Source organism: Eleginops maclovinus, chromosome 9 (genome assembly GCF_036324505.1).
Source record: "Eleginops maclovinus isolate JMC-PN-2008 ecotype Puerto Natales chromosome 9, JC_Emac_rtc_rv5, whole genome shotgun sequence".
In the NCBI taxonomy this organism is placed as follows: domain Eukaryota; kingdom Metazoa; phylum Chordata; class Actinopteri; order Perciformes; family Eleginopidae; genus Eleginops; species Eleginops maclovinus.
This window is the reverse complement of record NC_086357.1, coordinates 28458793-28473792: the sequence shown is the minus strand read 5'-3', so window position 1 is coordinate 28473792 and position 15000 is coordinate 28458793. Positions and strand designations below refer to the sequence as shown.

Here is a 15000-nt window from a genome sequence, read left to right as displayed (position 1 = left end):
ACCGTGTAAATGTTCACAGAGAAAATGCAAGACGTTTTTCAGCCTTTGAAAGAAGAATGTGTTCCAACACGGATCTTAGCTCGTTTGTTAGGGCAGCAACTAACTATGGTTCACATGGTTGGTTTATCAAATGTCAAATACAAAAGTAATGTCGCTTTAATTGATATGAAACAGGAAAGCAGCAGACCTTTATATCTGAGAGGCGGGAAAAGGCATTTAAAGACATAAAAACTAGACCTCTAACTTCATTCACCAACAGCCAACGTGTCAGAGTGGAACACATATTAGTTATGCACAGTTCACAGGATGACCTTGTTGCTGTCAGATAAAGGCATGGGTTCACATGAGCAGAAGGCAGGTCTGTTTTAATGTTTATTAATCATCCAATAACCACACATCAATAATGTCTGCACACAGAGGCACACACACATCTCATTAATTAGCAGATTAATCAGGTGGTTTATATCGGTACGGTGGCCCTGAAGGTCAAAACTAGTTTTCCATCCAACTTGCAGCTGCATCACATATTTTCCTCCTGGATAAATCTTCCATCTTGCAGAGACATTCTTCCTTCTTTATAAACTGAGTCCTCGCCATCAGTCAGAGCAAGGCATGCTGGGAGATGTAGTCTGGACTTTGCTTAATAGTAGAACAATGATTTCCGTTGATTGACAGACAGTGCATCCAATCAGAGACGAGGAATCTTTGTCCAATGCAAACCTAGCTTTTCCGGGTACAGTTGTTGTTGTTGTTGTTGTTGTTGTTGTTGTTGTTGTGTCTTTTTAAATGTTGTTATATTTCAAATGTTGTAGTTTTCTCTCTTTAAGTTTTGTGAAATATCTTTGTGTTATGACACTCATTTTTATTTTAGTTTTTGTAAAAGATTCCTGTTTTTAATGTTGTTGTGTTCTGACCGTCATATTGACATAATCTGGATCGACAGTGCTGCATTTACAAGGCTTTTAGTTATTCAAGTTTTCACTGAGACATCTATCATTTGTTTTACATTTATTGGTTTTCAAATTTCATGGAAGCTAAATAGACAAAATGCAATAGAAGTTTGTGAAAGTTAACAGAAGTTCTCCTCTCCCTCTGTCCGGTCCACAGTCTCAGTTAGACGCCATGCATCGAATCCATGCTGCAGCCATCTCTTCCTCCTCAGGCCACGGGAAATCAAGGGAGGAGAAGGGGGAGGTCAGGGGTGAGATTAAGGGGGAGGTGAGGCAGCACCAGAGAGCTCGCCGAGCCTCCTCAGACGACAACACCCGGTCCAAAACACCGGTACCAGAGAACCGGATCAGCACCATCCCCGAGCTCACCGAGTACTTCGAGAGGAGGCTGCAGCTGAGGGACACGAGGAGCGAGGCCCCGGTGAGAGGGCGGGTGCAGCTAAAGCTAAATCTGAATCTGAGGGGCTGAAGCCAAGAATTGAAGAGGAGATTTAAAGCTTTTGTTTATTGTTGTTCGTTTGGTTATAATCCAAAATCACATGGAGAATTTAGGCAACTAAACATCACCATGCCCCACGTTAGCCACCTTTAGCTTAGCGGTGGAGACGTGAAGTCATGTGACCGTGCTGTAGTTCCTTTATAGCCCAACATTAGCCTCCTTCAGCTTAGCGGTGGTGACGTGAAGTCATGTGACCGTGCTGTAGTTCCTTTATAGCCCAACATTAGCCTCCTTTAGCTTAGCGGTGGTGACGTGAAGTCATGTGACCGTGCTGTAGTTCCTTTATAGCCCAACATTAGCCTCCTTTAGCTGAGCGGTGGTGACGTGAAGTCATGTGACCGTGCTGTAGTTCCTTTATAGCCCAACATTAGCCTCCTTCAGCTTAGCGGTGGTGACGTGAAGTCATGTGACCGTGCTGTAGTTCCTTTATAGCCCAACATTAGCCTCCTTCAGCTTAGCGGTGGTGACGTGAAGTCATGTGACCGTGCTGTAGTTCCTTTATAGCCCAACATTAGCTTTTTACTTCAGAAATCTGATTATTTTCTGCAATCTTCCAAAATCACATGGCGAAATCCCATTGAACCAGGGAGACGCTAACCCCTTCAACAACATGTTCACACTACATACAAGATGGCGCCGAGGATGGCTGCCGTGTCTCGAGCTCCTCACCAACTCCACATCTTAGTGTTTTTATGTATATATTTCACATCCTCAAATCTTTATTGTTAATATTGTAAATATTCTTCTCTCTTTTTGCACTACTTTATTTATGTTATTTGCACCATGTATGTTGAGTTGTTGGAGGAGCACGCGACATAAGATTTTCATTGCCAACATATACGCTGTATCTGCTGTGCATATGACAAATAAAACCTTGAAACCTTGAACTGACGATGTTAAAAGCTATCTTTTTTCTCAGGATGATGAGGACAGGTTGTGTCCACTCTGTCAGGAGGAGATGCTGAGGAGCGGGGAGAAATCTCTGGTCTGTAAACACCGCTGCCCCAAAGAGGTAAAGACACGACATAAAACACAGCGAGCGTCTGTTTCTACTTTCACTGGAGGAACATTAGAATGCAGGACTTTTACTGTGACAGAGTATTCCTACACTCTGGTACTTCTACTTTACTCAAGTACAAGACCTGAGTACTACTACTTTACTCAAGTACAAGATCTGAGTACTTCTACTTTACTCAAGTACAAGACCTGAGTACTACTACTTTACTCAAGTACAAGACCTGAGTACTTCTACTTTACTCAAGTACAAGACCTGAGTACTTCTACTTTACTCAAGTACAAGATCTGAGTACTTCTACTTTATTCAAGTACAAGACCTGAGTACTTCTACTTTACTCAAGTACAAGATCTGAGTACTTCTACTTTACTCAAGTACAAGACCTGAGTACTTCTACTTTACTCAAGTACAAGACCTGAGTACTTCTACTTTACTCAAGTACAAGATCTGAGTACTTCTACTTTACTCAAGTACAAGACCTGAGTACTTCTACTTTACTCAAGTACAAGACCTGAGTACTTCTACTTTACTCAAGAACAAGATCTGAGTACTTCTCCCCCTCTGTCCTCATCCCCCCTGCAGGGGTCCTATCGGGGGGAGCAGTGTCGGCCCCACAGCGGCAGCGAGGCGACGGCCTGTCAGGTGACGAGGCCCTCAGAGGAGAGGAGGAGGTCTGAGGACGGACAAATCTCCTCTCAGAGGGAACCACACACATTCTGCAGGAAACTGTCCCTGAGGAGACATCGCTGATATCACTGTGAGGAGAGAGGAGGAGGAGGAGGAGAGGAGAGGAGGAGGAGGAGGAGGAGGATTCATTCTGGTCGTCACGTTTCCTGAACTCTGTGGTGTGACGGTCAAGTGTTAAACTCTCAGGGGCCCGTTACTATGTCTGTTTGGAAGATATTTCCACTGTTCCTCCCAGTCCAAAGTCCCATTTAACAGAACATGTATCTCCCTTTCTACAAATAATAAAGAAATCTGGCTGTTACCAAGAGCTGTGGGGGGGGGGGGGGGGGGGGGAATGTACCACAAATGTGTGTTTGTGCTCAATAAAAGCTGAAGTACCGGCAGGATATATGCTTTTTGAGTTTGCATCCTCATGGTTCTGTGCACGTATTGTGAGCTGCAGCTAAATGAAATGTAATGTAAGAGCCCTGAGCCCGGACAGGACCGAGCCAAAGCAACACATGTTGAACTTTAACAGTCGGAAACATTATGTGCCTCTTTAATGAGTGACATGCAAACGCGTCATAGCATTACAGAACGCCAGCCGGTCCTGCTGCGGTGCTTCATTATTGAAATGATGACATAAGGAGAATATTGTCAAAGCTTTACAACAAAACTTTGATCCAACGGTGTGAAATGTTGTTTACTTGAAAACACATTCTGTCAGAACTTGTGTGTGTTGTAAAAAAGTCAATAAATAACCCAGGAAATAAAAGATCAGGTGTCAAAGCTTCCTCGTGGATTTTGGACCGGCTTTATAACTTTCATTGTTTTTACAGCAAAGAGAGAATGAGGGGGGGGGGGGGCAACTTTACTTCAGCCGGCTGGAAACTAGCTGCTGGCGTCAGGGAGAGAATCAATACTGCAGAAAACCCACAGCCGGCTGAAAAACAGATACACAGCGGAGGAAGCATAACCTGTTAGTGCAACACTTTAAAGAGTCCTCTCCTGATGTTCAGGTGTATATCAGTATGTAGTGTCTCTACTTTAAAGAGTCCTCTCCTGCTGATGTTCAGGTGTATATCAGTATGTAGAGTCTCTACTTTAAAGAGTCCTCTCCTGCTGATGTTCAGGTGTATATCAGTATGTAGTGTCTCTACTTTAAAGAGTCCTCTCCTGCTGATGTTCAGGTGTATATCAGTATGTAGTGTCTCTACTTTAAAGAGTCCTCTCCTGCTGATGTTCAGGTGTATATCAGTATGTAGTGTCTCTACTTTAAAGAGTCCTCTCCTGCTGATGTTCAGGTGTATATCAGTATGTAGAGTCTCTACTTTAAAGAGTCCTCTCCTGCTGATGTTCAGGTGTATATCAGTATGTAGTGTCTCTACTTTAAAGAGTCCTCTCCTGCTGATGTTCAGGTGTATATCAGTATGTAGAGTCTCTACTTTAAAGAGTCCTCTCCTGCTGATGTTCAGGTGTATATCAATCAGTATGTAGTGTCTCTACTTTAAAGAGTCCTCTCCTGCTGATGTTCAGGTGTCTCTACTTTAAAGAGTCCTCTCCTGCTGATGTTCAGGTGTATATCAGTATGTAGTGTCTCTACTTTAAAGAGTCCTCTCCTGCTGATGTTCAGGTGTATATCAGTATGTAGTGTCTCTACTTTAAAGAGTCCTCTCCTGCTGATGTTCAGGTGTATATCAGTATGTAGTGTCTCTACTTTAAAGAGTCCTCTCCTGCTGATGTTCAGGTGTATATCAGTATGTAGAGTCTCTACTTTAAAGAGTCCTCTCCTGCTGATGTTCAGGTGTATATCAGTATGTAGTGTCTCTACTTTAAAGAGTCCTCTCCTGCTGATGTTCAGGTGTATATCAGTATGTAGTGTCTCTACTTTAAAGAGTCCTCTCCTGCTGATGTTCAGGTGTATATCAGTATGTAGAGTCTCTACTTTAAAGAGTCCTCTCCTGCTGATGTTCAGGTGTATATCAGTATGTAGAGTCTCTACTTTAAAGAGTCCTCTCCTGCTGATGTTCAGGTGTGTATCAGTATGTAGAGTCTCTACTTTAAAGAGTCCTCTCCTGCTGATGTTCAGGTGTATATCAGTATGTAGAGTCTCTACTCTAAGCATAGATTTTGCATATTCAAATGAGTTGTTGCCACTTTTGTTTAATGCATTCTAAACTCAGAGCATGTAAATCTCTGACGAGGTCAGGAACAGATGTCTCTGTGCTTTCAGCTTCATGATAGCCTTTGGTTGATCATTCACATGTTTTTAGATATGAAGGGGATCTCCTCCTGAAACCATTTCCTCGTTCCTCATGCTCTGTTTTGTTTTTGGATGTGAAATATTCGCGTAGAGTCTACCGTCTCTCCCCCATTCATCTCTGGTGTGTCCCGTGCATAATGAGAGTTCAGAGCGTGCAAAAAACGTGCTACAAAATTGGGGTTAGGGTCATAAATAAACAAACTTATGGAATAAAATAATTCATAAAAAGATAAGAAGTTAAATAAAATATAAAATAAAATACAGATGTTTATTTAAACACATTACGTATAAATAAAATATATATGCAATAAATAGAAATCTTTATGTAGTTAAATAAATATATGCAATAAAATACACGTGGTTTTATTTCATGGAGCCAAAAATAATCATATTTCAGGATGTTTGTAAAACCTCAGATCGGTTTTTCATCCACCATGAGAAAACTGATCTAATATAAACATTTCTGGGATATATAAGCAACTAAGAAACACACACACACACACACACACACACACACACACACACACACACACACACACACACACACACACACACACACACACACACACACACACACACACACACACACACACACACACAGTGTTAGTGCCAGGAATAAAGGGAGGAAGGCTTTATTTGGAAACGCATCTCCACAAAGCTGGGCTGTTTTATGAGAAGCTCCTTTTTTTAGGGACCTAAGAAAAACATCTGTATTTGGAAAATGTTTAAATGGAGTTTAAAAAATACAATTTCTTACAAACTCTGTAAAATGTCCTTAACATCTGTGTAGTCAATAAATTCTGAAATAAAAACATGTGAAATGTCTCCAATAATTATATGAAAGGGCTGGATTTATGTGAAGAAACAAAATGTCCCCTGAGGCCTGAAAGTCCTTAAAATAAACCTGAATATTCTGTAAAACATGCCTCAAAAAATGTCCTGAGCAAAATGTGAAAAAAAGGCTCCATAAAGTTCTGAAAATGTTTAAAGAAACCCAAAGATGTGGAACCGGATAAATCAGAGTGAGAGGAGGACGTGCTGCAGCTCCCGTCACTGAACCAGCTGTGTGTGTGTGTGTGTGTGTGTGTGTGTGTGTGTGTGTGTGTGTGTGTGTGTGTGTGTGTGTGTGTGTGTGTGTGTGTGTGTGTGTGCGTGGGGGGGGGGGGGTACTTTAAATCCACTTCTTTTTATACTAGTTTTGTACTTTTTACTTAACTACATTTAAATACAGCTTTAACTGTATGCCTCTTTATAGAAAACACAGAAAGAGTTCAAACCTGGTTTTTGGTTTTTAAATTCTACTGTTGTGATACGTTAGTTGTGTCTTTGTACATTTAAGTACTTTTACTTCAGTTATATTCTCAATGCAGTATCTTACCGTGTAGTATAAGTACTTGACTGTAGTTACACACAGTTATAAAGTAGTATTTTAACAGTGTAGTATAAGTACTTTACTGTAGTTACACACAGTTATAAAGCAGTATTTTAACAGTGTAGTTTAAGTACTTTTACGTCGGAGGAGTAAAAGTGCACACGTGGACAGCAGACGCCTGAGAGTGATGTGCCTCTCAGCCAATCACAGCCCGGGGCGGTGACGTCTCCCCCTCTTTGAGCCAATGGGATGCTGTAGGGAGGGGAGAGAACGGAGAGGAGAGGGGAGACAGAAAAACTGCAGCCTGTTGACTCTGCGAGGAGAAGAGACGGAGAGAGGAGGAAATATCATGTTGTGATTCCCCTTCTGTCCGGATTCACTCTCAGACAGTCAGGTAAGACCTCCATCTTTTATCCTCTCCCATTAACTGCGCGCTGCTCAGGGAGTAAGGGGCAACCCCTATAAAGAAAGTGCTTTATACTTCAAAAAGCACATCATAAAAGTTAGTTATAGTCTAATCTCCAGATTTGAGTCAGCTGTTACATGTTCTCTTTGAGTATGTCTCACATACAGAGGGTGTTAAAGTACAGTGTTTTCCGTGGGACGGGATGGGACGGGATGGGATGGGATGGGATGGGACGGGACGGGATGGGATGGAGCGAAGACATTACCACCAAATGTAAATCTGTTTAATTCCATTAAAGCAATTCTGTTTGTTAAAATAAACATCTACAATTTCTTCCTCTAAAAACTACGAAACCAGTCATTATTTCCACTTCAGGACTTTTACTGTCACTGTATTTGTTTGTCCCACTGCTTTGTACTTTCCTCAGAGGAATAGTGTACTTCTACTTTGAGTACTTTGGTCTGTACTTCTTGTTTAGATCTGCAGATGACTTTGCATGCTTGTGAGACTGGAGGATGAAGTGTGTGTTCCTGTGTTTATTATAATTCTCCTTCTGAACATAAGCACAGAGTTTGTGTCTATGATCAGCTGTGGATGTTTTCAGAGATACAGAGGTCTGATCAAGTATGGACACTAACTCACACAGCTGTTCAAAGATTTTAAATTAAATACCCTTAAAGATCTAAAAATACCAGAAAAGAATCTAAGGAAAATATGTGAAGTCATTCATCTGTAAAATGTTCAGAACATATGTGAAGATTTGGGGAAATCTCTGTGAAAAACATCAATAGGTACATGTACTTTATGTACTGAACATTTGGCGGATAATACTTTGAAAAGAATCATCTAAAATGTGCATATCTAAACATTACGCAAGAGGAAGCTTGTAAAATCATTGTGTGAACGTCAGTAACGAAGGTGGGAAGGTTCATCTGTCCAGCAGTGGCTCAGTCAGTAGGGGCTTGGACTGGGAGTCGTAGGGGCGCCGGTTCAAGTCCCCGAACAGACTTGAAATATGGAAAGTGGACTGCTACTTGGAGAGGTTTACCTCCTAGGCCCTGCTGTGGTGCCCTTGAGCAAGGCACCTCCAATCCCCCTCCCCATTGCTCCCCGGGCGCCCACTGCTCCTAGTACTGGGATGGGTTAATCAGAGGACACATTTCACTGTGTGTGCTCTGCTGTGTGCATGTATGTGACAATAAAGAGGGTTTCATCCTCCCATTCTCTTCTGCTGAAAGACGCCCAAAAACTCTAAAAGAAATGTACAAAATATATGAATAAAAATGTCTGAAAAATCCTTAAAAATACAAGAAAAAAACCCTAATGTTCTGAAATCATGTCTGAAAATATGTCTGAAAATATGTCTGGAATATGTCTGGGAGAATGAGAAAAAAAGACTTTAAAAAATCTGAAAATATCTAACAGAATTTCCTCAAATTATATAAAACATTCTGGATTATGTATTGTAGATTTTTGAATTTATAATAATGTATGAAAGTGAGATGATAAATACAAAAATGACAGAAAGGATCTACGATAAGTGTGCAGGTAGTATACATACATCATAATAAATGCAGTATTCATGCAAATAGAAATAGCTCCATACTTTTCCACATTAGCACAACATTGACAACACAAAGCCTCATTTGCATATTTCAACCTGACCTGTGAGAAAACTTCCAATATGAAACTAATAGTGGTTATGTCAGTAACGTAGTGGGGAGTCTCGTGGAGACATCTGTCCGTTTGAATCTCTCCTTGATGAGTACAGTGCGTAGACTCGCTGCTCAGTGTTTCCTCTCGTGAATCAGCAGCAGCGGTGACAGGAAGCAGCGGTTGCCGGGGAGACTGGAGTGTTTTCAGTGATGAGAGGATGAGAGGCTTCCCTTTGTGGCCCTCAGTCATCTGCATCACAGAGAGACCAGGCCCCACTGGTTCATCAACTATAGTTTCATATCTACTGGGAGACCAGGAGGAGCAGCTGGTCTGACCCTTACCTGCTTTATCCCAGGGGTCCCACTCATACAGGTCTTAGAGGCATTGAATCATAAACCTAAACAATTAGACAAAGTGTAATGTTTAATGTAACCAGTCTTTCAGGAGTTATTGATTAAAGGTATTATATAATTTAGTGATTGATCAGGACAGAGACACAACTCATACTCAGGAGACACAGAGCAGCTGATCCACTGGACCAGAAATATATACTTTGTGTTGCTAAGTGGAAAATCATTCCTGGCTAAATAGTTTTAGTGTCCCCTGGTCTCCAGCTGTGTTCGTCTCTCTGTAGTGTCCCCTTGTCTCCAGCTGTGTGTGTTTCTCTTTAGTGTCCCCCTGGTCTCCAGCTGTGTGCGTCTCTCTTTAGTGTCCCCTCTCTCTTTAGTGTCCCCTGGTCTCCGGCTGTGTGCGTCTCTCTTTAGTGTCCCCTGGTCTCCGGCTGTGTGCGTCTCTCTGTAGTGTCCCCTGGTCTCCAGCTGTGTGCGTCTCTCTGTAGTGTCCCCTGGTCTCCAGCTGTGTGTGTTTCTCTTTAGTGTCCCCTGGTCTCCAGCTGTGTGCGTCTCTCTTTAGTGTCCCCTGGTCTCCAGCTGTGTGTGTTTCTCTTTAGTGTCCCCTGGTCTCCAGCTGTGTGCGTCTCTCTGTAGTGTCCCCCTTGTCTCCAGCTGTGTGTGTCTCTCTTTAGTGTCCCCTGGTCTCCAGCTGTGTGCGTCTCTCTTTAGTGTCCCTGGTCTCCAGCTGTGTGCGTCTCTCTTTAGTGTCCCCTGGTCTCCGGCTGTGTGCGTCTCTCTTTAGTGTCCCCTGGTCTCCAGCTGTGTGCGTCTCTCTGTAGTGTCCCCTGGTCTCCAGCTGTGTGCGTCTCTCTTTAGTGTCCCCTGGTCTCCAGCTGTGTGCGTCTCTCTTTAGTGTCCCCTGGTCTCCAGCTGTGTGCGTCTCTCTGTAGTGTCCCCTGGTCTCCAGCTGTGTGCGTCTCTCTGTAGTGTCCCCTGGTCTCTCTCTTTAGTGTCCCTGGTCTCCGGCTGTGTGCGTCTCTCTTTAGTGTCCCCTGGTCTCCGGCTGTGTGCGTCTCTCTGTAGTGTCCCCTGGTCTCCAGCTGTGTGCGTCTCTCTGTAGTGTCCCCTGGTCTCCAGCTGTGTGCGTCTCTCTTTAGTGTCCCCTGGTCTCCAGATGTGTGCGTCTCTCTGTAGTGTCCCCTGGTCTCCAGCTGTGTGCGTCTCTCTGTAGTGTCCCCTGGTCTCCGGCTGTGTGCGTCTCTCTGTAGTTGGTGCAGCTGTTTCTTCCTTTGTGTTTTTATATCTGCATTGTGTTTGCACCTGTCGGCCTCGGTACTCTGGAGCACCTCTCTGGTAAACCGCAGCTTCAGAAGATTGATGGTACAGGTACGATTGTAAGCGTTTTGTCCCTGAGTGATCTCATGTTACACAACACCTCAGCGAGCTCTAAAGCACAGCAGAGAGTACATGTTTGCCCGGAGCCTCCAGTTCATGTGTGGAGATAATTACTGCTCTCTATATTTAATAATAAGACCTGTGAGGCTCAGACTGCACACACTCTGGCATTACTGTGTCTGTTTGCACACACACACACACACACACACACACACACACACACACACACACACACACACACACACACACACACACACACACACACACACACACACACACACACACACACCATTTGGTTTTATTGCGCAGCGGTTTTTTCCTCTGAGAGGATGAACCTGTGGACAGCAGGAGGGGACAGCCTGTCAGCCTCAGGATCCTTATCTTTGAGGAACTGATGGCTAATCATTAGAGGGACTTTATGGGGAGAGCACACACACACACACACACACACACACACACACACACACACACACACACACACACACACACACACAGCTGCAGAGAGAGTCACATTTACAGTTTAAATGAGAGTTTTTTTTAATCTTTACACACACTTAAACCAAAGTCGGCTGAAGGGCACCCTCGTCTCCCTCTCTCTCACACACACACACACACACACACACACACACACACACACACACACACACACACACACACACACACACACACACACACACACACACACACACACACACACACACACACACACTCATTATGTCTGATTATGCAGTTTAACTTGATTGCAGGCCCTCCTCCTCTCAGGCTATAAATACTCTGTGTGCCGGGTTACTGAAACACACAGTTTGATTCTAAGAGGGTGAGATCATCCGGCTGGTTCTGATGTGTTCAATCAGCTACAGACAGAGTGTCATGTCTTTGGGCTTGAGTGTCCCTCCTGTGTTTTCTCCTCCCCTCCCCAGCTGTCTTGTGATAACCCTTGAGTGTGAGTGTTTCCTGTCACTGCAGCATCCCTCCCTAGCAACACCAGCTGATATACATCCACTGTGTCTGTCCTGCTGCAGGTGTGGGGGCCATGGGGAGCTTTAAGGGCCACGCTCTGCCCGGCACCTTCTTCCTGCTGGCGGGGGTGTGGTGGGGGATGAAGCACTCGCTGTGTTTCGCCACCCGCCGGAGCAAGAGCTGCAGCCGGGTCTCTAGCCGGGCCTCCCAGCGCCGCCTGGAACTCGTCGAGGGCAGCGCCGTGCTCTTCTGTTCCGTCGTCGGTCAGTGGCTCTCGTTCACAAATCTGCTTCATTATATTCGCAGTGTTGGAGGCCTTACATTCTCTAACACCACACTGCCTTAGAGTGTTTGAATTCAGTCACTTGCAAAATAAGAAGATTGAAAAACACCCAAAGAACATTTCAGTCATGGCATGCTAAACTCTGTCTCCTCAGCGGCATGAATCCATCGCTGCAAAGCTTCTAAAATGCTTTATTTCTCACAGTGTCTGCAGGATTCCCTCCTTTATTTATGTTGTAATACAGATTGTTTCCTGACATTCTTCCCTCTTTATCACTTTATATAACAGGGACTGTTTCCTGCTCTTTTCCTTCAGGATTCCCTTATTTTAATATATATTATAAGGGTTAGTTTCACTATTTCCTGCTGGTTTCCATCTTCATTTTTCTTTCATAAAAGGTTTTGATCCCGACTGATTCCCTCTTTCTGTACAGTTTGCTTCCTGCAGGATTGATATTGTATTTCATGAATGAAATAAGGAGTGTTTTCAGCAGGATTGACCTCATCCTGTACACATTGAACATAGACTGTTTCCTGCAGGATTCTGTCTTTATTTGGATATAAGATGATGATAACTTCCTGCAGGATTCCCTTCATAATAAGTCCCGTCCCGTCTGCAGGCATGCTTCTGGAGCAGTTTGCAGCGGACGGTCCGGCTCTGCAGCTCTACGACTCCTCGGAGCACCACTGGAGGTTCCTGATGAACTGGCAGCACAGCACCATGTATCTGTTCTTCGCTCTGTCTGCCGCCGTGTCTCTAGTCGTGCAGAGCAGCGAGGCGGCGCCGCTCGCTCTGGACCGACTCATGCTGGCCGTCGCCTTCTTCAACGAGGGTCTGAATAACTATCACAATCAGATTTCAGAATCAGAATACCTTTATTCGTCCCACAGAGGGGAACGTTTCATTTAAGATGTACTCAGCAGGTGTGTGTGTGTGTGTGTGTGTGTGTGTGTGTGTGTGTGTGTGTGTGTGTGTGTGTGTGTGTGTGTGTGTGTGTGTGTGTGTGTGTGTGTGTGTGTGTGTGTGTGTGTGTGTGTGTCTTTGTGTGTGTGTGTTAGGCTTCCTGTTCCTGTACCACCTGCACGGCCGCAGTCCACTGGATGTCCACGTTCACCAGCTGCTCCTCTTCTGCGTCTTCGGCCTGGCGCTGCTCTGCTTCCTGGAGATCTTCCACCGGGGGAACCTGGTCCTGGAGCTGCTGCGCTGCACGCTCACCATGCTGCAGGGGAGCTGGTTCTGGCAGGTAAACACAAACATATCGACGTGTTAAAAAAGCACCTGAAGAAAAATGTCTCTCCTTTTGGATTTGAAAGCGTTGAACCAGATGAATTCAACTGAGTTGCTGGTGCTGAATGAACCTCCTGTCTTCAGATCGGCTTCGTGCTGTACCCCCCCAGCGGGCTGCTCTGGGATCAGACGGATCACAACAACCTGATGTTCGTCACCATGTGCTTCTCCTGGCACCTCGCCTTCGCCATGCTCACCATCAGCGGCATCTACGCCGCCGTCACCTGGTGAGACAACGCTGCAGAAAGTTTCAAAATGAATGAAGTATTAAATATCTACTTTATTACGATACAAAACAAAGAAACCTGGAAACGGATTTGTGCTGCACTACAGGATGAGAACAATTCATGAAATACAGTTTTAAAAATATGTATTTATTGTAAAATGATACAAGACACAGAAAATCTACACAGTTCAATATTTTAAGTTGGACCTTCTGATGTTCAAAAACGCTCTTTCTGTTATTTGACGTGTTTTTGCAGATTATGTTATTTTAGACATCCTTTTTGTTCTATTTGAGGTGTGGTGCCCTCCAGGTTCAGAACAATACATATTATATTGTTAAAAAGATATTCACTTTAAGATATAAGCAAATTCCAATATTTTAAAGTCTGAAAACTGCTTTTTCGTGTCATTTATTGCATTAAAAACGCTGAATTATCAAAAGCTGTTCATCACTATTTACTGTCAGCTGTTTGTTTGTAACAGATGTTCATTTCTTTGCAGTGTGGTGTGCTACAGATGAGCACATTTGCACATTTCAACGTGTTTAAAACGGCTTTCCCTGATATGTTTGCTCAAAGTCATAATTATTTTTGGCTGTTTTCTGTGTTTGTCTGCAGTGTGGTTCGCTCCCGGCTCAGACGGACTCCCCCTATGGAGATGGGGCTCCTGAAGCCCAGAGACGGAGAGCCAGAGTCCGAGGACGAGATCTTATAAACACTATCAGCGTTTATGGATCAGATCTAATAAAGACGACTGTCGCATAAATCAGAATACAATCAGGGATGTTTCCAGCAGCGCTCCGATGGAAACACAGAGGAGATGCACCTCCTCTTCTGACGCCTCAGTGTTCATCGCTATTTATTTCACTGTGGCTTCCAGACACTCTTATCTGTTCATCAATAATGATGTGCACCAAGAGTTTGAGTGAACCTGAACTCATCATGAGGGGCGCTTCATTCGTGCACCCTTGTCCTCTATCGCCCTCTTGTGTTGTTTCATTATGTTGTGTCGAACCCGAACTCCAAAAATAAGAATTTTATTAAAGTTGTTTGAATCTTGCTCTTTGATGTAATTAAAGACTGTATTCCTTCTGTATTTTGTATTAATTTAAGTTCAGGGTTACATAAAACATCTTTAAATGTGCACAAATGTTTTCTAAAATTTAGCAAATTGTTCAAATGCTGAAGTACAAAAAAATATGCAATCAATAGAATAAAATTAACAGAAATAAATCAAACAAAAACCACAAAACATGAACTTTCCACTAAATACCTGATCATTTTCACAAACAAAACCATATCTTTTTAAGAAACTCATCAGCAGGAACGGCAACAAAGATATTCTGCTCTAAAGGAGATGTATCACTCCGTTCTTAAACATGTGGCCCAATTTCTCCTAAAGGTTTCAAGGTTTCAAGGTTTTATTTGTCATATGCACAGCAGATACAGCGTATATGTTGGCAATGAAAATCTTATGTCGCATGCTCCTCCAAACTCAACAAAAGTTAGATAACACATCATTTATTTATTATTATTTAATATAATTCATACTATAATATAATCAATAATTGTTTTGTGTTAAAATGCAGGCATAGTATAAATATATATTAAATAATAATAAGAATACATCATCACTCCAACACGTATTACTGGTGGTCATCTCCCATTCCGGTGGATTGAAAAGAGATCAAA

The 15000-nt window shown here is 43.3% G+C and overlaps 2 protein-coding genes across 2 annotated transcripts in view; both read left to right on the top strand.

Annotated features, from left to right (window-relative positions):
• Positions 1-3226, top strand: part of lnp1 (leukemia NUP98 fusion partner 1) — a 3939-nt gene extending 713 nt beyond the window's left edge. Inside the window, exons 2-4 of the mRNA XM_063890733.1 lie at positions 1108-1371; positions 2369-2461; positions 3047-3226. Coding sequence (XP_063746803.1) covers positions 1108-1371; positions 2369-2461; positions 3047-3214 — 525 coding nt within the window. The 3' untranslated portion in view covers positions 3215-3226. The remainder of the gene's footprint in view (positions 1-1107; positions 1372-2368; positions 2462-3046) is intronic.
• Positions 3227-7054: 3828 nt separating this feature from the next.
• Positions 7055-14400, top strand: tmem45a (transmembrane protein 45a). The gene is made up of 6 exons (XM_063891764.1): positions 7055-7159; positions 11577-11777; positions 12417-12629; positions 12856-13040; positions 13169-13311; positions 13927-14400. The coding sequence occupies exons 2-6, from the start codon at positions 11588-11590 to the stop codon at positions 14021-14023; spliced, it is 828 nt and encodes a 275-aa protein (XP_063747834.1). The 5' UTR covers positions 7055-7159; positions 11577-11587; the 3' UTR covers positions 14024-14400.
• The last annotated feature ends 600 nt before the right edge of the window (positions 14401-15000 follow it).